The sequence below is a fragment of the Benincasa hispida genome, chromosome 7, assembly GCF_009727055.1.
Source record: "Benincasa hispida cultivar B227 chromosome 7, ASM972705v1, whole genome shotgun sequence".
In the NCBI taxonomy this organism is placed as follows: Eukaryota; Viridiplantae; Streptophyta; class Magnoliopsida; order Cucurbitales; family Cucurbitaceae; genus Benincasa; species Benincasa hispida.
This window is the reverse complement of record NC_052355.1, coordinates 38,568,983-38,594,533: the sequence shown is the minus strand read 5'-3', so window position 1 is coordinate 38,594,533 and position 25,551 is coordinate 38,568,983. Positions and strand designations below refer to the sequence as shown.

Below are 25,551 nucleotides of genomic sequence, written 5' to 3'. Positions count from 1 at the left end.
GGAGTCTACTCCAAGCGTCCTCCACAGCCACCTTCAGACCCATGTCCACCATTGGCTTCTTCGACATTCTGATCCGGGACCAAGTGATGATTTTCCCATTGCCCTTCAAAAAGGTAAACGCACTTGTATTTACCCTATTTCTTCGTTTGTTTCGTATACCCAGTTGTCTTCTCCCACTTATTATTTTATTATATCTTCTTGATTCCACTCTATCGCTGACTCTGTTCATGAAGTTTATCTCATCCCAGGTGGCGTAGTGCAATGATTGAGGAGATGACTGCTTTACTTGGACGGAATTAAACCATGTAGTACTCTGATGATACCAAATTTGTAACTTGCTAAGAAGGAGAATTGTTTAAAGATCCCGAGAGATATAGAAGATTAGTTGGAAAGTTGGACTATTTAACAATGACACAGCCTGACATTGCTCATTCTGTAAGCATTATGATTCAGTTTATGTCTTCTTCCCCAAATGTGGATCATTGGGCTGTAGTTGAACAAATCCTATGTTATCTAAAAGCTGCACCTGGAAGTGAGATCTTATATAAAGATCATGGTCATACAAGGGTTGAATGTTTTCCAGAATGATGCTAATTGGGCTGGATCTCGAGAAGATAGGAGATCGACTTCTGGATATTGTGTTTTTGTAGGAGAAAACTTGGTGTTGTAGAAAAGTAAGAAACATAATGTAGTTTTATGTTTGAATGCTGAGTCAGAATATAGAGCTATAGCACATTATGTGTGAAATAGCGTAGATACATCAACTTTTATCTGAGATGGGCTTCAGTGTTACTATGCCAGCTAAATTATGGTATGATAATCAAGTTGCTCTCCACATTGCATCCAATCCACATGGAAATGGATTGTCATTTTATTCGCGAGAAAATACAAGAAGAGTTGATATCTAGAGGATATGTGAAGACTGGAGAACAATTGGGAGATATCCTTACTAAAGTAGTAAATGGAGCAAGAATAAGCTATCTGTGCAACAAGCTGAGCATGCTTGACATATTTGCTCCAGCTTGAGGGGGAGTGTTAGAATATGTATTTATATTGTAATTATGATTAGTAATCCTTTATTGTAATTTTATATCTCCTAGATTAGGGTTTCTTAGTTGTCTATATATATATATGTATTTTTAACTTGATTATATAATAAGATTATTATTCTCTCCAAAAGTATCGAGAATACACTATATAGTGACTGAGTTGTTTGTTTACTATCGTGATTGCAGGATTTGGTCCTAATGAAACAACACAACATTAATGCCGTGAGAAACAGCCATTATCCTCAACACTCCCGATGGTACGAGCTGTGTGATTTGTTTGGCATGTACATGGTAGATGAGGCCAATATTGAAACACATGGTTTTGATTTTTCTGGACATGTGAAGCATCCAACTTTGCAACCTAGTTGGGCTTCTGCAATGTTGGATCGTGTAATAGGAATGGTCGAAAGAGACAAGAATCATGCCTGTATTATTGTTTGGTCCTTGGGAAATGAGTCTGGATATGGACCCAACCATTCTGCTCTAGCTGGTCTGTCATTTTCTTTTAATTCTATCCTTTGAGTTAATTTTAATTGTAAGAATGATAGAAATACGCTTGTTTGATGCTTGCAAGGCAAAATTTTTGGCAGAAATATTTTGACTCAGACATTGGTGCAGGTTGGATCCGTGGAAAAGATTCATCTCGAGTGTTGCACTATGAAGGAGGAGGATCTAGAACCTCTTCTACTGATATAATTTGTCCCATGTACATGCGTGTATGGGACATAGTGAAGATTGCTAATGATCCTAATGAAACTCGTCCATTGATACTCTGCGAGTAAGCATTCTCAATAACTATTCTTTAATCTTATATGGCAATTTAAAACGTTTTTTAACTTTTAAGGTGAGCTTTTGTCAATGTTATGCATCTTCAAAAACAATAGGTACTCTCACTCAATGGGAAACAGCACTGGGAATCTTCATAAATATTGGGAAGCAATTGACAACACCTTTGGCCTCCAAGGAGGTTTTATCTGGGATTGGGTTGACCAGGTTTTGACACTTCTCAAACCGTATAGAACCTACAAGAAAATAAATGAAATACTTATTGTTTGAGATCAACTGTTTGTTTGTTCTTCTACCCATGAATTATTTGCTTCATTTTTCTAATTTTACATGCTGCAAACTAATTTCTAATCATTATCTTTGAGGTGTTTAACCCTTTTTTGCATTAATTTCAAATGTTTTACTTTTTAATCTAGGCACTGTTGAAGGAGGTTGGCAATGGCAGGAAGCGATGGGCATATGGAGGTGAATTTGGGGATATCCCAAATGATTCAACTTTTTGTCTCAACGGTGTGACATGGCCAGATCGAACTCCACATCCTGCACTACATGGTAACTCAGCAATCAGCTTGTTATTTATATAGTGACGTGATGAGCTACAATTTTGGAAGCATCAAGTATATTACTGACAAGTTTTCAAATTCACAAAACTCAATTTTCAGAGGTCAAGTATCTCCATCAGGCAATCAAGATTTCATCAAAGGATGGAATACTAAAGGTATTCAGATGCCTAACTAGATTATTTCATCATTTATTGAAGCTTGGAGGGAGATGTTTTACAATGAATTTCCATTTTACAGGTTATGAATGATCATTTTTTTTCAACAACAGAGGATTTGGAGTTCAGTTGGAGCATTTATGGTGATGGTCTTGAACTTGGAAATGGAATTCTCTCTCTTCCTGTAATAGGTCCTCAGGGAAGTTACCATATTGAATGGCAATCAAGTCCATGGTATAAGCTATGGGCTTCATCACCTGCACTAGAGTTCTTTATAACTGTATCTGTGAAACTTCTGCGCTCGATGCGATGGGCCAAAGCTGGTCACACTGTTTCATTATCACAAGTCCAGTTGCCAATGAAGCGAGAATTTTTTCCTCATGTATGCTTATATACACCGATCGAAACTAAATTGGAGAATTTACCATTACGATAATATAAATTAACTGTAGAAAATGTATATTGATTTGCAGTCCATCAAGAATGGAAGTTCTACTTTAGTCAATGAAATTCTTGGGGATACAGTTCGAGTCTACCAGCAGAACTTATGGGAGATTAAATTAGATGTTCAAACAGGAACACTTGAAAGCTGGAAGGTAATATAATATATGATTGAATTTTTTCTATAGGGTTTTTTATTTTCACTATGCTTCATTCTTATATGTTGGATATGACATGAAGCAACCCCTTTTTAAACTATGTATCAGCATAAGTTTATTATTCTATGACAAGTCTTTTGAGCTTCACGAGAACTAGGGAGTCCGATGTTAAGTGTTGACTTGTAGGTTAAAGGAGTTCCTCTGATAATTAAAGGCATCATACCTTCCTTCTGGAGAGCGCCCACTGATAACGACAAAGGTGGAGGTTCATGTAGTTATTTATCCTTGTGGAAAGCTGCCCATATTGACAGTCTCTCTTTCACTGCGGAAAGATGTTCCATACTTAGTACAACAGAACATTATGTGAAAATTGCTGTCGTTTTTCTTGGCGTTGGGAGCGATGATCAGCAGGCTTCTTCCTCTGACTCGGAGAAATCAAATGCCTTAATTCAAGTGGATATGACATACACAATTTTTGGCTCTGGGGATGTTATTGTGGACTGCAATGTACAACCAAGTCCAAATCTTCCTCCTTTGCCACGGGTGGGAGTCAAATTTCATCTAGACAAATCTATGGACCGGGTTAGATGGTATGGAAGAGGGCCGTTTGAGTGTTATCCTGATCGAAAAGCAGCTGCTCATGTTGGAGTTTATGAGAAGAATGTGTCTGAAATGCATGTCCCATACATTGTCCCTGGAGAATCTTCAGGCAGGGCTGATGTCAGGTGGGTAACTTTTGAAAACAAGGATGGTGTTGGAATGTATGCCTCAATTTATGGAAGCTCACCACCTATGCAAATGAGAGCAAGCTATTACTCCACAGCAGAACTCGAACGTGCTGTGCACAATGAGGACCTTGTCGAGGGAGATGATATTGAGGTAGTTTTTCAGTTACATCCGTACATCTAACATCGCCTCTGAGCATTTAGATACGGCTGTCTATTATTCTTTTACCACTCAGTTTGCACAAGTTTTTCTAGAATGTGCTGGTTTAACCCATGTTGTTAGTTGCTCATTAGTGGCAACGCAGTCATTCGACTTGTAGATATTCTCTGATCTGATCCTTCTGTTGGCTTTTTACTCATCCTGTGCATTCTAAGCTCTTAGTTTCATGGTGGTGTCATGTAGGTTCATCTTGATCACAAGCACATGGGTGTGGGAGGAGATGATAGCTGGTCTCCCTGTGTACATGAAGAATATTTACTTTCTCCAGTGCCATACTCGTTCTCGATCAGGTTCTATCCAGTAACTCCTTCCACTTCTGGCTATGATGCTTACAGATCCCAACTTCCATTGTAGTGAATTTGGCAATCAGCATTCAACCAAGTAAAGAACTCGCAATAATCTATTGGTTTGCTTAATGACAAAAGGGAATTGCCATCTCATAGGTAACCTGCATCATATAGACTCTCTCTCTCTCTCTCTCCCTCCTCTGGGTCTGTCTAGATGTAATATTCAGTAGAATCTCTGTTGGCCTGGACTGGAGAAGAGAGAAGATGCATGCAAGTTCCTGGTTGTCTATGGGTTGCATTAAACAAGCATTACGAATAATGGGAATATTGCTATGGACTCAGGTCAAAGTAAATTTGTACGGATCTTATCGAGATAATAAATGCCCCTTTGTTTGTTGTATCCTTCTAATATTTGCATCAGTAATATCTATCTTGTAAGCTTGATGTAGAATAATATGTCGATGTTAGAGAGACGATCCTGATTGCTGGGCTCTTAGAAGCTGAAGATTTTGGGTACCTCTAAGTAGAGGTAGCCTTGAAGAAATTGAGTTCCGGAGTTTGAGCTAGTGATGGATTATTGAAAAATTTGTCACACTGTTAGTTGGAACGTGGATCTGCTAAATCTTAGTCTGAACCTTTTATTTGGTATTATTATTATTATTACAGTTTAGCCCTTATTCTTACTTGGGGTTAAATTGCAATATAAATTTCAACATTCAACTGTTGGGATTGTGTTGATTGATAAATAATTACTCGATTGCTAAAATGAGCTTAGTTTAATGGTAATTGACATGATCTTCATCCGTAGGAGTTAGAGATTCGATCCCCTATCCCTACATTTTTTGTACTAAAAAAAATAAATATTTCATTAACATTTTAATTAAAATAGAAAAATAAATATGACGTGGTGTTGAATTAAGTAGAGGTAAATATGGGTACATGTGGCAAATTTTGTATGCCCTAGAACTTTAGGACATGTTCCAATCATCCTCTTTTCATTTCAAATACTTCATTTTGACTCATAAGTTTTGAAAATTATTGTTTCAAACAACCATTTTTAGCTTCCTTTTTAAATTAAGATGAAAATTTAATGTGATGGTAAGGTATGTTTCTTTTGTAAAGCTCTAGTCATTTGAAAGATGAATGAAATTTAAAGTCTTACTTTGTGAACTATGGATAAAAATTAGGGTTAGGAAATAGATGGATTATTGGAAATTGTTAGACAAATGAATCCTAGACCTTTGAAACTAACTACATTTATTACTCGTTAAATCCACACGGTTAAGGATGAAAAATCTTCATTAGTCAATCATTTTATTTTTTGTTTTTTGTTATCTTTTCTTCAACAAACTCACATTTTCAAGTTGTCTCCACAAAAATTTCGGTTAAATTTTGTTAGGATTGGGTTTTTGCATTTTCTCTTTAGCTTTTTTTTTTTAAAAAAAAATCGATTAAATTGAATGAATTCTATGAGAAGTTTTGTTCCAACGGTGAATTTTTTACAAAAAAAAAATAATATTTAGATGGTTGATTTCACAAAGAATAACATCATTTAAAGATAAATTTCTTAAACCAAATTATAACTATGCATATGGACTAAAAGAGTTATTTTCAAATATAGAAAAATAAATTAAAATATTTATAAATATAGTAAAATTTTACTATTTATATACGATAGATGATGATAGACTGATACCATCTATTATTATTTGTAAATAGCTCAAACAATTTTATTGTTTAAAATAATTTTTAGTTTTGAATAGACGGACATATTTTAAATTTGGAGAAAAAAAATTAACCACGAGTATTAAATTTTTATTACCCTTTTAGTCCTTCGCTGGAGAGAGATGCGCGCGCGATGGTTGTTAACTTTGCAACCAAACCACTTCACTCCATTTTTCAAAGCTTGTTCCCATCCTCCATTAACCTACAGGTTAGAGCACGAATCCAAGCTCCAATGGCGATGTCGTCGTCTTCGTGTCCGGTGGCGGATTTGGTACTGAAGAACGCACTCATTTTCACCAGCGACGATTCTCTTCCTTTTGCCGATTCCATGGCCATTCTCAACCGCAGGATTCTCCGCGTCGGCACCTACTCCACTATTCAGGTTCTTCAAACCTCTTCCATAGCACTTTTTCTTTCTTTTCTTTTTTCACACGACTAGAATGCGCGAGTTATATTTGACAGATGCGTTTGGAGTCATGTAGTTGGAATTGAGAGATTTGAGATTTGAGATTTAAGCTCAACTCCGTTTCACACAAGGCATTGCCGGAAGTTATATCGTTTCTAATCATTGTACTTGTAGAGGATGATTCTGGAGTTTCGTCTCTTTCTCAATGTAGCTTACTCTCCGTTTGAGAAATTGAATCATGTTTTCCGTCCACTTATGTAGTATGTCCCCATTTATGTGAATACAGGAATTGGTTGGACAAGGGACAAGAGAGTTGAACCTCGGGGGAAAAATTGTGGTTCCTGGATTTATTGATTCACATGGCCACATAATTTATCAAGGACTGCAGGTTTTATTGAATCTTCATATATTTCAACTGATTGCGTTACTAACCACTTGAATTCCGCTCCCCCTGTTACACCGTTTTCAGCTTTATGTTCTGTGGAATCTCCATATGCTTTTATCGATGTCTCAAAAGTTTGATCAGTGATTACTTTTTGTTATTTATTGGCGGCTATTCTCATATGAATCAGATGAAGCAAGTGAACCTTCATGGTGTAAATCATAAACACGAGTTTGTGAGAAGGATTGCAGAAGCAGCTAAAAGTAATTTTCCCTCTTTAAAATAGTTCATGAATCCAGTGAAAAATGTTGTCGTATTCATCAAATGTCTTCGGATGTTCGTTACAAACGTATGGTGTTCTCATATTTTCAACCTGGTATGAATATAAGTTTGTCATTGCTTCTTGATAATATTATGATCAAAATGATCTTCTTAAATCTTGATTTGCATTTAGTGTGTTTGTTCTATGTAGCTTTAAATAGAAAAATGCTTTTACATGCGTTTTAGCCATTTGATTGGTGCAAAATAGAAACAAAAAAGAGAAGAATTATTATGATAGGTTTTAATCTGGGTGGGAATTGGGATTTGTGGAGGTGAGGACATATATATGCTTTTCTTGGTTTCTGTTTCTTCGAAATTTAGATGATCATATTTTCAATTATAAATGAGTTGGAGGGATTATTCTTTTTTATTGAGCCTCCTAGACTCCACTTATTTTTTTTTTTTTAAACAGAAACAATACTTTTCATTGATGAAATGAAAAGAGACTAATGCTCGAATTACAAAGCAATGAAATAACAACTAGAACTATGGATTAGTAGGTGGAACTGGCTATCTCAACTAGGTTGACACACGCATAGCACCCTCATCACCTCCCAAAACAAAATATGACAAGTACTATAAAAAAGTAAATGTCATAAAGATATGATCACATAGGTGGAATGAAAGCATTCCAATTAAGACAAATATCTTGAACTGAATAATTAGAGAACTTCTTGGAAAGGGAACTTTCACCCAATCAAGTTTCAATACCCAGCTCTTCTTTTTAACTCTGTACTCTTCCACAACTTCATTAGCAATTAGCACGGAATCCAAAATCTGTCTACTCCGATGAAGGCACTTTGTGTGGGGGATATGATACTTGGCATCACTCTTTTAATTTCATCTAAGGAGAAAGGAGAGATGAGAACTTGATTTTGGGCAGAAGAAACTTGAGACCAATGTAGACTTAAAGGAATCGACCGATAATCAAGGTACTTTTTATATGAATTGCTGATGAATCCCAAAATTTCTTTTCAATTTCCGGAAAAGAAAAGATTGGAGCACCACTGCTGGAAACCAACACAGTACTAAGATTCTTCCTCTTTTTTGCAGCCAATAAATGATGGAAGAAGCTAGAGTTTTCATCCCCTAGTTTATCAATTTACTTTTCTGCATCGAATTTCTCTCATTAACAAGGTATAGATCCAACAATTCCCCTTTAACAGCTGCTCTAATATCAATTTCCAAGGCAGAAATGCTATCAGCCTCAGCTTTGGCATAAAAAAAAATCAACCTCTGACAGTAAGCTTTTTCTTTTTTCTTTTTTCTTTCTTTCAGACTCAAAATTAGCAAACCAATCTTTCAACATTTCTTTAATCTTTCTGAGCTTAGTATCAATCACAAAACCACCCCATCCTTGAACACTAGAATCAGCAACTGTACCTTTGATCTGTTCACAAAAATCCTTTTGTATCAACCAACTATTACAAAATTGAAAAGGAGAAGGGCCCCATGATATACACCAGCTTCAAGCAATAGAGGAAAGTGATCCGAGATTGTTCTAGATTGTCTTGAAACTCTCCTCTAAACCATGTGAAATTGCCATTAGACAAAGGAATTTCCACAAGGCTTTTCATATCTATGAACTTTGTTAAATTTCCTCATTCCTACTGTGGTACGTCCCCTCTGGAAAACGTTTGTGTGCCCATCTTGTGATGTTAAAGTCACCTCCCACACACCAAGGATCTGAAATGAATTGAAATACCGATAATAACTCTGGCCAAAAGAATCTCATCTCCTTGTAGCCATTTGGTCCGTAAACATTTGTGGTTCTTAGAGATCTTTTGCAAGCTGTCATCACATTTATTGAAAGAGTATACCCTCCTAGCAGGACATCAAGAACTGATAGCTTTCTTTCATCCCAGAATCAGATTCCCGTAGAGTGATCAAACCTCCAGACTTGCCATAAGCTTCCACAAATGTCCAGCCAATATCTCTAGAGCTTCACATTGATTTGATGAAATTGATGTCAAATTCCTCACGTTTTATCTCCTGCAATAAAACTAAATCCGAACTCTTGCTTGCGATAAATTTCTTCAGCACAACTCTTTTAGAGAAATCTCCAAGCCCTCTGATATTTCATGAAATTATCTTCATCGATATCTTCTCAAACAAAAGACCTTCGAATTGCAAGATCCCAATATTTTCAAAGCTTCAAAAGATTAATCAAGATGCAATAGAAATAAATTGTGTGAAGGTTCAAGTGCCTAGTCTAGCTTCCAAATTGGTAGATCCTTCAAAATAAGTGAAACCCTCTCAAGATTTTAAGCAAACCGTCTTAAGACTTCCAAATTATCCTGTGGAATTTAGAAAATGCACTCCTTGTCTACCTCCTAAAAAACAATCAACAAATCAACTGGAGTCAAAGGATGATTCAGGCGAAAGTATTAGCAGTGATGATGGGGAGTTAGACATTCCTAGTTCAGTTTAGATTGTTGAAGACCAGTTTGGTGAAGATTTGGTGGATCTCTTCCAAAAGAAAGATAAGGAGCAGGAGATTAATTCGATCCAAGTAAGTTTCATCCCCCTTTCACCTTCTCAAATTCTTTCTAACCTCAAAGCTTTTGTGGAAGTTTGTGGAAACCAGCTGGGTTAAGTTTGCAGTTTGAAGGTCTTTTTTTGTTGGTATAAGGAACAATTCATTGATATGTATAAGAGAGAAACCTCAAACAAATTACAATAGAGATCGCCAATTACTTACTAAAAAGGATAAACAGAAATGAGTGAAATGGTGCTTTAGTTTACACCAAGAAAGAGCAGTGGACAGAACAAGCTCCAAGAATCGAGCACTAGAAGAAAAAGTATTATTAAATAGTCTTCTGTTCCGTTCCCCCCATAACCACCAAAAGAACGCACAAAGAAAGGCCAACCAAATCGTCTTCTTAGTACCATCAAAAGGATGACCCACAAATAATGAAGCTAAAACATCATAAATGTTATTAGACAAGTAAAAGACCAGCCAAAAGCAGGCAAAATAAGATCCCAAAAGCTAGTAGCAAAAGAACAGTGGAAAAATAGATGGTCTAGCGATTCATCATGCTTGTGACACATATGACACCAAGAGGGAGAAAGAGACATATAAGCCATACGGTGCTGTAAACGGTCAACAGTATTAATGGCACCTCAGCTGAGCTTCCAAAGAAATATTTTAATTTTTTTGGGATATCTATCTGTCCAAATCACCGAATAAGATCAGTTTAGATAGAATTCATGTCACCCACCAAATTAGCCATAAGAGATTTAATAGTAAAATCCATTGAAGGATCAAGCAACCACAACCAAGTATCAGGAGAGGAACGCAAATGAACAGAAGTCAGAAAAAGGAATAATGAAGTCAGAAAAAGGAATAATGAAGCCCATTCAACAATCTCCAACTTAGTAAGTTCAAATTCCATGTAGACGTAGAAGGGATCCAAGCATTAGCAACAGTAACCTCAGGCTTCTTTACAATACAAAAAAGTCTCGGATAAGCATTGGCAATAACCCCACAACTAAGGCAATAGTCATGCCGAAAAGACATAGAAGCACCATCACCAATACGATGACTAATTCGGTTGGGAATCAAGTCGATAAAATGACAAATGTACCTCCATAGAGCTTTAGGAGAACCACTAGCGATAAGAGTGGGCCAAACACAATCAGAAGAATAATACTTAGGAACAATGAGATTCCTCCATAAGGCATCATGCTCGGTTAAAAATCGCCTAGTCCATTTTGCAAGAAGAGCAGAATTTGGATGTTTAAAATTTCCAATGCCAAGGCTGCCCAATAATTGAGGACGCTAAGAAAGCACCCAATTCACATTATGCAAGCCTCCATCACCATGAGAACCTTCCCAAAAGAAGTGACAAACCAATTTATTAAGGCAATTAATAACTGAGGAAGGCGCTTGAAACAAAGACAAATAATAGGGAGGCTAGAAAGAGTGGCTTGAATAAGCGTGTGTCTGCCTGCCCCCTTTCAAAATATATGCATACTTCCAATCATGAAGTTTATTTTCATCAATATCTTCTCAAACAAAAGACCTTCAAAATGACAACATTTTCTCATAAGGTTCATATTGTCTAGAATTTTTTTTGTCAAATCTCTTTAGGGGTTTTAAGTGTGGCTTTGCTGAATTTCTTTGTCTCTTAATGCTCATTTTTTTTCAGGTCTCTCTTTAGTTGCCTAGATGGTGGTAGCCTCCTTGTACTTCATATTTCTTTTGATTTTTTTTTTTCCTCTGCTGCAAAGTAAAACAAATATATACTGTGTTTTTAACTTCTAAATAGTTGATTATAATATTTTGGGCTTGTATGTGATGATTTTGTAGAGCCATCTAATTTTGAGCTTTATAAAAATATTCAGACACTAAGAAAGGAAATTGGGTACTGGGTGGTGGATGGAATAATGATCTTTGGGGAGGTGAATTGCCAATGGCTTCTTGGATTGATGATGTTACGCCATCTAACCCTGTAAGCCATCTCTATCTTTAAGGTGCTACTATGAAACATATCGAGTGTAATTTATTTTGCATTCAAAACTTGGCGTGCAGGTTCTTCTCTCAAGGATTGATGGTCATATGAGCTTGGCTAATAATGTGACACTTAAGCTGGCTGGCATCTCTAATTTAACGGAAGATCCAGAAGGCGGGACCATAGTGAAAACTACTGATGGAGGTACTGTTTTACAGTTTGGTTGGGATTTTAAAAAAATTGTTGGAAGCAAAAATATGCTAACGTTGAAAAGAATTATGGAGAAATAAGAGGACTGGGCATCTATTATATTACAAGAATAATTTGAAAAACAATTTCTATTTTAAACACAAGGAAAAGAAAAAGGACGGAGAAGGCCGGGCGTAATGTTGGGATATTCAACATGATTGGGACATCTAATTAGTGACTATTACATATGGACTCTAGCTTGACATATGCTATTCATTGTGGTTTATTATATCTGGAAGGGCCTGAATTTTGATTGAAGTCTTACCTTATTTGATTTAAAATGTCAAATGAACTACTTGGAAGCCATTGGGTTATGCAAACTTCAACATCTAAAAATATAGTACAATCAAGGTCACACCAATATCAAATATGAAGTTGGCTGGGTCTATTTCTTTCTTTCATACATTTATTGATTTGGGAATGAAGCAAAACAGACTTGAAGCTCCTCTTTGGTATTCAAGGAAGAAAAGGAATCACGTTTTTTCAAAAAAATATTTTGTAGCATGCGTATTATACCATCTTCTGTTTAAAAGGGTCCCAAAAAAAAGTATACCCTCATTGTACTATGAAATTTCATTTCAATTCTTCGTTCTTTTGTAAGAAAAAATGTCGAAAAACAGCTTGTAACCCTAAGAGTATTTTAGTAATTGTATGTACCCTAGGGCTTCCCACTAGTCTATTTATTTGGCCTATTCTCTTGTACTTTGTGTATCAAATCAATAATAAAAAATCAGTCTCTATCGTGGTTTTTTCTCCCTGATCTGGGGTTTTCCACGTAAATCTTGTGTCTTTCTTCTCTCTTTTTTCAACATGGTATCAGAGCATGGCGATGAAACCCTAGTCATCATCGATGAGAATAGACCAGATTCTCCATTAGCAACCTCCATTGGAACTAGTGGGACCATAAACGCCGACATCACTAAAGCCGTTCGGGAAGCTGTGGAACAATACCTCCAAGCCATGCTGCTGAAAATCATCCAATCTATGTTGGACCTCAACCCTAACCGACCTAGTTCCAGCCGCCCATTCTCAGCCAAATAGATCTCGTCGGATCAGCGCTCGACCCCAGTCGAACAGCCGCGATTCCAGCCGCTCGACCCTAGCGTGTTCCAGCCAGACGACCCCAGCCGCACGTCCCCATCAGTTGATCCAGCCGACGCTATGATCCAGTCGAAGCAGATCCAGCCGGTCGCGATGCTTCATGGACAACAGCCGGCAGACTCGGCGTAATTCCAGACAGCGGCGCCTTCTGTGGTCGAGTCATCCCGGGAGAAGTCTGTCAGTCCCTATGCGCCGGTCTTCTAACCGAGTGGTTCGATCGACCCTTCAGTCCAGCGGTCTGCTCCGATGGCGCCGACGGTCGGGTCTGCACATTAACCTTGCCTAGGGTCTACAAATGATCTCCAACAGTGTTTTGTCCATCTCCAACAGCAGATTGCAGATTTCAGAACGGTTCTTGGGACGAACTCTCAACCAAAATTATTGGCCAACTTACCAGTATATTTTGAAAACCCGGTAAATTCTTTCCCTATTTTACCCACTACAAATATCTTGTCTAGATCCATGGAAAATTCTGCAAGATTTATTATTGGAGAGAAACTGAATGGCCAGAACTACTTTTCCTGGTCTCAATCCATCATAATGGCCTTGGAAGGAAGTCATAAATTTGGGTACTTGATTGGAGAGATACCTAAACCCGTACCAAGAGACCCTCAGGAGCGGATCTGGAAGGGGGAAGACTCGCTATTGAGATCTGTTCTGATTAATAGTATGGAATCCCAGATTGGCAGACCGTTACTCTATGCTGCAACGGGCAAAGATGTTTGGGATGTTGTTCAACAACTTTATCCAAAGAGGTAGAATGCATCCTGACTCTATACGTTATGGAAATAGGCACATGAATGCAAGCAAGGAACTATGGACGTAACGTCCTATTTTAATAAAATGTCTCTTCTATGGCAAGAGATGGATCTTTGTAGGGAGATAGTCTGGAAATGTGCACATGACGGAGCACAGTATGCAAAAATTGAAGAAGTTGACCGTGTTTATGACTTCCTTGCCGGATTAAATTCGAAGTTTGATGCCGTTCGGAGTCAGATTCTAGGGCAACACCCTACTCCCTCTCTTATGGAAGTTTGCTCAGAAATACGTCTGAAGGAAGACAGATCAAGTGCAATGAATAACCCAGTAATTACCTCTACAGATGTTGTTGCTTTTGCCACTAAGTCCTCTAGCACTGACGGCGATAAGAAGCCCACTCCTGTCTGTGAGCATTGTAAAAAGCTGTCTCTTATACACATCTAGATGTGTATAAGAGACAGGTCTTATACCCTCTCTCATGGAAGTTTGCTCAGAAATACGTCTAAAGGAAGACAGATCAAGTGCAATGAATAACCCAGTAATTACCTCTACAGATGCTGCTGCTTTTGCCACTAAGTCCTCCAGCACCGACAGTGATAAAAGGCCCACTCCTGTCTGTGAGCATTGTAAAAAGCCATGGCATACAAAGGACCAGTGTTGGAAGCTACATGGACGGCCCCCAAACAGTAAACGTCGCCAGTCACATGACAAATCAACCCCTGGACGTGCCCTTGTGAGTGACTCGGCGAATGAGAATCCTCAGCATCAACCCTCAGCAGACAGTACGACCAACTTAAGTACAATTGGAGTCAGTGTCATCGCCCAGTCAGGTACTATCCAGTCTTTTGGTCTTATTAGTATTAACGGTAAAAAACCATGGATTGTTGACTCTGGGGCGATAGATCATCTTACTGGTACTTCTTATCAGTTTCTTTCACATTGGCCAAGTGTCGGTAACGAACGAATTAGGATTGCAAATGGGTTGTTTGCACCTGTTGCAGGGAAAGGACATTTATCTCCGTTTGAGGATTTGGTATTGCGAGATGTTTTACATGTTCCTAAAATATCATATGATTTGTTATCCATCAATAATATTACAAGAGATCTGAATTGTCAGGCAGTTTTTTCACCTGACTCTATTTTATTTCAGGATCTGAGTTCGGGGACAACGATTGGCACTACCCGGCATGATATGGAACTCTACTTCCTGACTGATGATGCTTCCTCTAGGAATGATTATAGGACTAACCTTGTCTCCTTAAATTTTTCTAATTCTGAGAATGATGTTCTGTTATGGCATTACTGCTTATGACGTCCAAATTTTCAATACATGAAATACTTGTTTCCGCATTTATTTCGCAATATTAATATGTCTCCTTTAAATTGTGATGTTTGTATTCGTGCCAAACAAAGTCGTGTCTCCTTCCATTCCCAGCCCTATAAACCATCCAAACCCTTCACCTTAGTTCACAGTGATGTTTGGGGTCCCTCACCAACCACAACTTCCACAGGGAAACGCTAGTTTGTCACCTTCATAGATGATCACACTCGGCTTACTTGGGTCTGTATTCTCACTAATAAGTCTGAGGTGTTATCTGTATTCCAGCAATTCTATGCCACTGTGGAAACCCAATTTAATGCCAGGATTGGTATTTTGAGAAGTGACAATGGGCGGGAATTCTTTAACGCTTCCTTCCAGGACTTCCTTGCATCCAAAGAGATTATCCACCAAAGTTCGTGTGCGTACACTCTCCAGCAAAATGGGGTAACCGAAAGAAAAAATCGTCATTTGGTGGAAGTTTCCAGGTTCTTAAAGCTATCCACGTCACTCTCGTCTTACCTATGGGGGGATGCTATCCTTACTGCCGCTCACTTAATCAACCGAATGTCTTTCCGAGGCCTCAACGTTCAAAATCTGTTAGACTGTTTGAAAGAGTCCTGCCCAACTACTCGTTTAGTCTCAGATGTACCACTTCGAGTTTTTGGCTGTGTTGCCTTTGTTCACTCCCATGGTCCAAACCGCAGAAATTTCACCCCCTATGCTCAAAAATGCATCTTTGTTTGGTATCCGCTCCATCAGCGTGGGTATAAATAGTTACCACCCATCCTCTCGCAAATATTTGTTTCCATGGATATCACCTTCCTTGAGGATCAGTGCTTCTTTTCTGTTAGCCATCTTCATGGGGGACATCTAGTGAAGAGGCTAACTGGTCCACATATACAGTTCCCTTAGAGTCATCTCCTATTCCCGAACATGTCGGTCCTATCCTCCCTACCAATCAAGTCCCATGGATAACATACTATAAGAAGAATCTCAGGATGGAAACAGCGCCACCTGTCACATCTCCGGCTCCGGTCCATGAGTTCAAACCTGTATCAGGTACGTGTATTCCTGAAATTAAACGAGATTGAATACTTGTGCTGAGACTAACAAATGCAGAGAGGAAAAGAGAAAAAAGGTGCTGACAGCACCACTATAGCAAATGGGAAGACGGCGAATAGTGATCCGGAAACAGCTCCAGAAAATGTGAGTGATACTAAGATGATGGTGTAAAGGGGACTTTTGAAATGAAACCCAGCAGAGGAGACTATTGATATTAATGGGAAATCTGACAGTCTGGAAAGAGCATGATGTTTCTTTCGATCTTCCAGTAGCCCTGAGGAAAGGTATTCGATCATGTACAAGGTACCCTATGCATAGTTACATGACATACAGTAACCTATCATCTCATACAGTAACCTATCATCTGAATTTAAGGGCCTTTACCACCAATTTAGAATACAGGGGTGATACCGAGTAGCATACAGGAAGCAATGAAAACTGAAGTTTGGAAGGCTGCTGTTATGGAAATGAGGGCTCTTGAGAAAAAACGGAACGTGGGACCAGGTGATCCTACCCAAAGGGCACAAGACAGTTAGGTGCAAATGGGTTTTCACTATAAAGTAACAAGTCAGATGGAACCCTTGACCGATACAAGGCCAGGTTAGTTGACAAGGGGTTTACTCAAACCTTTGGTGTAGATTACTCCGAGACATTCTCTCCCGTAGCTAAACTCAATACTATCCGAGTATTGCTGTCAGTTGCAGTTAACAGGGATTGGCCTCTGCATCAACTGGATGTAAAGAATGTCTTTCTAAATGGATGAACTTGAGGAGGAAGTCTACATGAATCCTCCTCCTAGATTTGAAGATCAGTTCAAATAGCGAGTCTACCAGTTGAGAAAGTCACTATATGGGTTTAAAACAGTCTCCGAGGCCTGGTTTGACAGATTTGCCACCTTTGTCAAAGGACAAGAGTATATCCAAGGACACTCAGATCACACACTGTTTACAAAGAAGTCAACTTCAAGGAAGGTTGCAGTTCTCATTGTGTACGTTGACAATATTGTGCTCTCTGGTGATGATGATGATGAAATTGTGAAACTCAAAGCAAAGATGGCCAAAGAATTTGAGATTAAAGACCTTGAAAAGTTAAGATACTTTCTCGGAATGGAAGTAGCTCGGCAAGGGATGGGATCTCAGTGTCCCAACGGAAATACACTATTGACCTCCTAAAGCAGACAGGAATGACTAGGTGCAAACCTTTTGACACCTCAGTTGAATATAATTCAAAGCTCAGCAATACTGGTAACAGTGTCCCGATCAATAAAGAAAGGTATCAGTGGTTAGTTGAGAAATTGATATACTTATTCTCACACGAGACCCGATATTTCATATGCAGTTAGTGTTGTAGTCAGTTTATGTAGGTCCCTTATGAGGAACACATGACAGCAGTTGAACGCATCCTACGATATCTGAAAGGAACACCAGGTAAGGGGTTAATGTTCAAGAAGTTTGATAAACGTTGCATTGAAGCCTACACTGATTCTGACTGGGAAGGATCTGTTGTTGATAAAAATCAACATCTGGGTATTGTACATTTGTCTGGGGTAATCTAGTGACCTGGAAAAGCAAGAAACAGGGAGTTGTGGCAGAAGTAGTGCGGAAGCTGAGTATCGGGCCATGAGTTTAAGATATGTGAAGAAATCTGGTTGATGAAAGTGTTGTCAGATCTTCATCAAGGCAATGAGCTCCCAATGAAACTGTTCTGTGATAAATAGGTAGCAATAAAATATTGCGAATAATCCTGTTTAGCATGACAGAACAAAACACGTTGAGATCGACCGGGACTTCATCAAGGAAAGACTTGACAACGGAAGTATATGATTCCTTATGTTCTCTCAAATCAGCAAATTGCAGATGTGCTCACAAAGGGTTACTGAGACAAAGCTTTGATTATTGTGTCAGCAAGTTGGGCCTTATTGATATTTACGTCCAACTTGAGGGGAAGTGTCAAAAAACAGCTTGTAACCCTAGGGGTATTTTAGTAATTGTATGTACTTTAGGGCTTCCCATTAGTCTATTTATTTGGCCTATTCTCATGTACTTTGTGTATCAAATCAATAATAAAAAATCAGTCTCTATCGTGGTTTTTTCTCCCTGATCTAGGGTTTTCCACATAAATCTTGTGTCTTTCTTCTATCTTTTTTCAACAAAAACCAGTCAGCTTTCATTTTCTCTTTTTTTGCTTTCTTCTTTTTGTAGATTTTAATAGTCACTTGATAAATGAAGTTAGCTATAACTTAGTTTTTGTACCTGTAGATCCTACTGGATTGCTGATTGATTCTGCAAGGAAGTTGGTCCTACCTTTTATTCCGAAGGTTTCGGTGGAGGAAGAAGAGAAGCATTGCTAAGGTCAGTAATCTTGCTCTGGCTAGATGTTACAACAATAGTTGATTTTGGGAGATATTACCGGGAGAATCAGTGCAATTATCGTGGGAAGACTTTTCAGGTAATTTTTCTACTGTTTTAATTATTAGTCAGGCCTCTCTCTCTCTCTTTATTTCTTCTTTACTATTGTTTTTATAACTTGCCTTGGTTTGCTTCCTCAATTGCTTACATATACAGCAGGACTCACAAATCACAATAGGCAGATATGATCACTTATTTGTTTCCTACTTACATGTAGTAAACCATTTTTTTTTTTGGTGTGTCAATAATTTTAAATGGGCAGATGTGTATCAGTGGGCAGATTCTTCAGGGAAGATGATGATCAGGGTTTGCTTATTTTTTCCAATGGAAACATGGTCATCTCTACACGTATGACACCTAATGGAATGTTATTTAAATGATGTTCGCCATATTTCCCAAGTTTGCGTTGCTAACTCTTGTTATTCATCTCTGGAACAAATCTTGTTATTCATCTCTGGAACATATATTCAGCTTTTTTTAGGATGTGCTGCTTAATTTTACAATAAGAAGCACAAAGACAAACATCAACATGCAAACCGACATAGATATGGACTGTCCTTATTGAATGGAACTTTAATAAAAGATTTTATTTGTCAACTTACCCACGTTAGAATTGGTGTGAACTTCAATTACTTTTAAATTAGTTTTCATGCTCATTTGTCCAGCACAAATAAGTTCTAACATTTCTTTGACAGAATTCGTTATTTGGCCACTTGTTCATTTTCAGTTGTTCAGATAACCCAACGGCATTCAATTCATTCATTTTTCATTTCACAGGTTTAATAATAAGTGAAATGTTAAACTGTGTGCTGAAGTGATTACTTGGGTTCTTTCTTCATGCAACATATTCATTCATCATTTAAAGAAACAGATTTCACCATATCCATGTACAATAACTGTTTTTTGATAAGTTTCTGGTATTTATAATTGCTCCATTCTCATTTCTCCAAAATACCACCACCATATTGTAATATGATGGTTGCTTATTTAATTATTTATATCTTTGCCGGTCTCTGCTTCAATTGACTATGCTACTTATGACTTTGCAACAACCTCACCTGTACAGGCTCCTTTGGTCGCTTTACTTGCTTCAGTATCTCCACTTGTTTATTCTTGCTTCTAACAACAATTTATTCCTTCCAGGATCTTATCCACAAAATGGGTCAAGTTGTGAGCCCATGGATTTACTTGGGTGGTGTCAAGGGTTTTGCTGATGGGTCTTTAGGTTCACATACTGCTTTGTTTCATGAGGTGAGTGCATCTGATGTAGCATATGAGAGGGTTATGTTATAATTTTGTTCTAGTTGCTTGTTAGCTTAGTTTGATTAGTTGGCTTAAATCCTCTGTAATAGGAGATTCATTATTTATGTTGAGGAGAGTTTAAAATTATAGTAAACATTCCTTTTAGGATTCTTAGTATTGTCTCCTTTGATGTTTGGTTGCATAAAAATTGGTATCAAAGAAACTTTGTTAGAGGCTGAGGGCTCAATCTCTAGAAAGGCTGTAGCCACCTTCAAATATGATGTGGTTTAGTTCCGTAGGGAATCTGAAGCAAAACTCCACCAAGATTTGCAATCCGTTTTCTGACTAAGAGCACTTGACGCTTGTTGTCAGTTGATGCATCTCTTGGAGAAATTGAGGAAAAAAAAAAAAAGAATTGATTGAAGTTCAATGTGCGTTGGATACAGTGTTCAAACTGGATTGACTAGCATGGAAATTTTCTAATCTTCACGGTCAAAGTGAGGGCAAAGGGAATGCAGCAACAATAATCTTCATCAAGAACGACCTCTATTGCCAGTAAAATTGCTCCAAGAACAGTGCAAACACGTTCCAGAAATGATCAGGAATCGTTTTTGTCATGATAAACTCTCAGAATGCCGAAATGGAAGGTTTGTGGTTCAAGATTCAAAATTTTCCAGCTAAGAAGAGTTTTTTCATGGGTTTTTGGAATAATTTAATGACGATTATGATCAGACAGTTTGAAGGATGTATATGAACAACCTTACTTAAACATGATTTGTTCTACTCAAGAATGTAGAGGATGAATCTTTTTATGGATTTGAAGAATATTTCAATGAGGAAGATGAAGTTTTGTTCTGCTTGGAAAAACTATTTGTTGAAAATGATGCATCTACCGAAAAGGAGCTACAATATTATGACAAAAAGAAAGCTTTATTTTTACTGTTTGAGCAACAACAAGATAATGAAGAGGGATATGGATTGAATAAATCTGGGCAGCAAATAACAAACTTTGAGGATGTAGATGGAGATTTTCAGTTTGGATATATGTTTCTGCAAGAACCTAAAAGCCAAAAGGATCAATCTTACAAACATGTAACTATTTGATAGTTTGATTGATGAGATGTTGTGTTGGAGTTTTGATGCACTCAAAAACAATCTTTTCTTTTGGTATTTTTTCTAATCTTGGAAGAAGTAGTTTTGAAGCAAGATTTCCGACTTTGAAATTGGGAAAACTCGAGGGCGAGTTCTTCGTTTTAAAGAGGGATGGAAATATTATTATTTATTGATGTACCATATTACAAGAGAGTTATTCTGTAATTTGTTTGAGTTGGTTGTTAGTTGGTTTATTTGATTAGATAGTTACTTTTTTTATAGATAGGAAATACATCGTTCGTGTTTGAGGGACTTTTAAAATTGTAACAAACATTCCTTTGAGGATTCTTTTAGATTTTTTTTTCTTTTGATGTTTGGTTGCATCACAATCACTAGGCAGGCATTTGAGTTTGATATGTTCGAAGTTGAAACATTCATTGGAAGTTTATAGCTATAAGTTGAGATCATCTGGTCAATGATCATTTGCACTTTCTTTTTGGGGCTTGCCATGTTCTTACGATTTTATGATGATAATTATCCTACTGAGCTTTTCAAAAGCAGAAGTATCTTCACCATGTCCCATCTTTTTAGTAAAACTCTTAATTGTACATTGTTTAGTAACTATTTGTTTTACTATGCAGCCTTATGTTGATGAGCCTGACAACTGCGGCATGCAAATGACAGAACGTGAGAAGCTTTTCAACTTGACCATGGAATCAGATATATCTAAGCTTCAGGTCTTTTTCCCTTCTCCTGTTATTGTTTATGGTTCATCTAAATAAGCATGATTGTAACATCATGATTCGATAGGTTTACCTTAAATTTGGTTCAGGTTGCTATTCATGCCATTGGCGACAAAGCAAATGATATGGTCCTTGATATCTATGAATCTGTTATTTCCACAAATGGGCCAAGGGATCGAAGATTTAGGGTAATGGACTCTGAGAAATAGGGAAACTAGTTAATATCTTGATAAAAATACCTCATCGTGATTTTTGTTTCTCATGAATAGGTTGAGCATGCTCAACATTTGGCACCTGGAGCTCCTCAACGATTTGGTAAACTAGGGATTATTGCTTCAGCCCAGGTCTCTTATTGTTCTCATACGGGCTCTCTGTTGACATGTTTGTCCCATTTTCAAATTCTCAGATTAATGATTGATACCTGGGCCATGAGGCGCAAATATTATAAACCAAGGAAAAAAACTTAAAGAAACTATTCACGTTGAAAAGCTTGTGCTGTGGCTAAAAGTCTTTTTACTTCTTCACTTTGAGTATCTGTGGTTATGCTCTCATAGCGCGGTCCTACTTTTCCAATATTTCATGATTGTATGCTAAGTTCTGATAGGTTATGTAGCTAGTTTCAGCATAGTATGTTACCAACTTGTAAGTGTTTTTTTTCAAAACAAAATTCTCATATCTAATGAAAATCATGTGTCACATTAATTTTTTCATATGATGAACAGAGTTTGGACAAATTTTAATGGGTAAAAAGATAGAGAGCTTTTCGTTGTCTTGGACTAGAGAAGGGGAAAGGATGCAACCACATCTTAATTGACCAAAGTAGAAATTATGAGATGTAAACAAAGTTCTGATGCTTGTATTGTGAGCTGTTCCATGTATTTGATTACATGTGGAAATTATAATCCACACCAATTAAGGTCGATTTTCGAATGCTTAAAAAAGTATTTTAAGTGCTAAATTTTTTTTTCAAGCATTTAAAAAATAATTTCAAAGAGATCTTAATCTTTAATAATTTATTTGAATTGTTAAATCCCGTTTTATATTTTTCTCTTCTTTAAGTTTCCCTTCTTCCGTTAGTTACTAGTTATCCAAAACATTTTAATTTCACTAAGTGTTCCTTTTAGTTTGATTTAGTTTGGTTTTAACATTACTATACAGCACGTTGGTAGATCAGCATCCCTTTGATAGGTTCATCTAAGTTATTGACGATCTAATCTGTTTCTTGGCAGCCCGAACACCTTTTGGATGATGCAGAGTCTGCAACAAACAAACTTGGGGCACAGAGGACTGAAAAAGAATCTTTTTTATTTAGATCACTGTTAACTTGCAAAGCATGCTTAGCATTTGGTTCTGACTGCCCGGTGAGCTTGTGACTTTTTCATAACTTAAATACTGCATGGGCTTAATCTCGTGTGTTGCTATTTTAAAAAATTAAACTTGAGAAAAGAAAACTTCTAAATTATATGTATTAAGTTTAATATTCAAGATTGCTTCTTGTGAGTAGGTTGCAAATATCAATCCATTGGGTGGTATCAGTACTGCAATGAGAAGGATCCCTTCATCCTGGGATCACGCATGGATGCCATCAGAGTGCCTCACACTCGATGAAGCCATAAAGGCGTAAGCAATACTCTGAAATCACTTTCTCAGATGTACCTGTTTGGTTTGCTTTTGTTTGTTTCTAATTTTAGGGGTCTGTTCGGCACTCATAGAAGCAACACAGTTTTCCTAAGTATTAGCCTTGTTAAATATGGGGCCAGACCTAGCGTAGAGATGAACAAATTACTACCTCAAATGGAGTGGTAAATCTCTGTTTGAAATGGAAACAGGGTTAGGATATAATTTTAAAAATTCTATTTCAGTGATATGGATGGACAGTGGTTGGGGGATGCATTTCCTCACCCCGAACCTGACCCCGACCCAAGTCTTTTCGATCATAAAATTGTTTAATTTATTGATAAAAGTGTTAATTATTTATGTATTATTAACACTGTTAAGTATTCCTCAGTAAGGGGCTAAAAACTGCTGGTTGAGTCCTTTCTGCATTCAGAAGAAAACCTGGAAAGCCCGTTTTCAATCCTCTTGCGGAGGAAAGAGTGGAATGTATTATTTCAGTCTTCAAACTGTCTTGGGTGTTGGGCTCGTCAACCGAAAATGGTCGGCTTGATTATTACTTGGCCATATATTTAAAGGGAAAGTTATAATCCTTGGATGAATTTGGTTGTTTGTATGTGTGCCATATTGTTAGAAAGAAACTTGCGGGGGAATGCCATGAGAAGGAAAGGGATTGAGGAATGATTATGACCTAGCTTAGTACCATTGCTCAGCTCTTGTGTCCTTGCATCCAGCGTCTTTTTGTAATTAACTCTACTCTGGGTGCTGTGTTTTCTTTTCTAAACTCGGAAGGTCTAGACTCTATATGTAACTTTTTTTTTTCTCTCAAAACCAATGAAATCAAAGATAAGTGTTTCCTTTTAAAAATTAAATAAATAAAGTCAGGCATAATAATAATTAAAAAAAATTATCTATTTCTGGCCCTTGGGTATATATTTTTCTATATATTAATTTTGGATTATCTTTTATTTAAAAATTAAAGAAGAAAAATAGAGAGATTAAATTGGGATTTCTTTTCCTGTATGAAAATACCTGTTGGGACTTGGGTGACATCTCAGACCGGTTTTTATTCTTCACAATATGGGGTGAGGATGGGAATTAAAAACCCCTGTGGGGTCAAGGTCCCCTAAATCCCAACCTATCTGTTGTCATCCCAATTCCCAACATGCATTTGAGTTGCTGCCATTAGTTAACGCTTCAAGGGAAGCTTAGACTAATTGCCTCACTTGATATAGCTGAAAATTCAGAAATGTTAATTGTTATGCAGGATGCCTTCTAATTTTTAGTTTCTTGATACTGGAAAATCTTTTGCATTTGTAGGTAATGTGCAAGGTTTCATGTAAGCATCTCTTTCCTCTCTTTAATGAAATCAACTTCCATTCAAGAACATTTGCACATCAACCTTGCAGGTATACAATATCCGCTGCTTATGCATCCTTTCTTGACAAAGATCTCGGATCTCTGTCCCCAGGAAAGCTTGCAGATTTTGTTATATTATCTAGAGATTCATGGGATAAGTTTGCAGCTGACGGATCGGCTTTTATCGAAGCAACGTATACTGGTGGTATACAGGCCTATCCTTAATGGTGTGTGCTCATTTGCTAAAGGATGCATTGACTCCAAAAGTGAGGGCTCACTCTCCTACTCTAACTCCCGTTTTTATCTTGATAATAGTTGCTTCTATCTACTGAATTCAAAAGGCGACCTGGCTCACCGGGCTAAGGATCTCATGTGTTGCAGCTGTTTGAACAAACTCAAAATCCAAGAGGTACCTCTCACTTTAGCTCCAAGATAAATTTGAGCATGTGTTACCATATGTATACATTAATCTTGAATTTTCTTTGACATAAACACTGTTTGCTGGTCAATAATGCATGTGAATATTAACATGGAAAGCATGTGGCTATGCTCATATAGTTCAAGGTTCAATACATGCTATGACATTCACAATCAGTTCTATTTTCTAGTTTCCAGCAGTAGCTTTCTTTTCAACTTTTCCAGTTTAGTCACTGCCTTCAATGACGTTTAATCAATGTCATTTTCATTGCACTTTTAAAAATTTTTATTTTTGCTCTTTGCTTATTTCTCCAGTAATTACCCCCTTGGCATATTTTTTGGCCTCATCAATCAGCACTAAATTATTAGCTGGAATTTTTTCGAGGACTTTTGTATTTGTTTGTCTGAAATTTCTATTTAGCTACAGTATCATTCTGTTTTAGGGAGGGGGAAAAAAAAACATTGCCCTTTAGCTTTAATTGCTTAGGTTTCAGATTTAGGGAGTAGATAAA

General features: G+C 37.4%; 2 protein-coding genes across 3 annotated transcripts in view; both read left to right on the top strand.

Moving 5' to 3' along the window:
* Positions 1–4,808, top strand: part of LOC120080899 (beta-galactosidase) — a 27,550-nt gene extending 22,742 nt beyond the window's left edge. For both annotated transcript variants that reach the window (XM_039035568.1, XM_039035569.1), the window contains 9 exons: positions 1,236–1,539; positions 1,668–1,827; positions 1,934–2,042; positions 2,252–2,387; positions 2,498–2,553; positions 2,636–2,935; positions 3,027–3,149; positions 3,339–4,031; positions 4,281–4,808. In XM_039035568.1, coding sequence (XP_038891496.1) covers positions 1,236–1,539; positions 1,668–1,827; positions 1,934–2,042; positions 2,252–2,387; positions 2,498–2,553; positions 2,636–2,935; positions 3,027–3,149; positions 3,339–4,031; positions 4,281–4,451 — 2,052 coding nt within the window. In that variant the 3' untranslated portion in view covers positions 4,452–4,808. The remainder of the gene's footprint in view (positions 1–1,235; positions 1,540–1,667; positions 1,828–1,933; positions 2,043–2,251; positions 2,388–2,497; positions 2,554–2,635; positions 2,936–3,026; positions 3,150–3,338; positions 4,032–4,280) is intronic.
* Positions 4,809–6,235: 1,427 nt separating this feature from the next.
* LOC120081774 (protein LONG AFTER FAR-RED 3) lies at positions 6,236–25,322 on the top strand. Its single transcript, XM_039036934.1, is given in 17 exon segments — positions 6,236–6,491; positions 6,802–6,903; positions 7,088–7,160; positions 11,566–11,672; positions 11,753–11,876; positions 18,423–18,491; positions 18,494–18,568; positions 18,571–18,612; positions 18,835–18,920; positions 19,716–19,823; positions 21,548–21,643; positions 21,739–21,837; positions 21,919–21,993; positions 22,879–23,010; positions 23,154–23,269; positions 24,673–24,849; positions 24,938–25,322. Coding segments are annotated over 16 exon segments (1,728 nt in total). The 5' UTR covers positions 6,236–6,242; the 3' UTR covers positions 24,848–24,849; positions 24,938–25,322.
* The last annotated feature ends 229 nt before the right edge of the window (positions 25,323–25,551 follow it).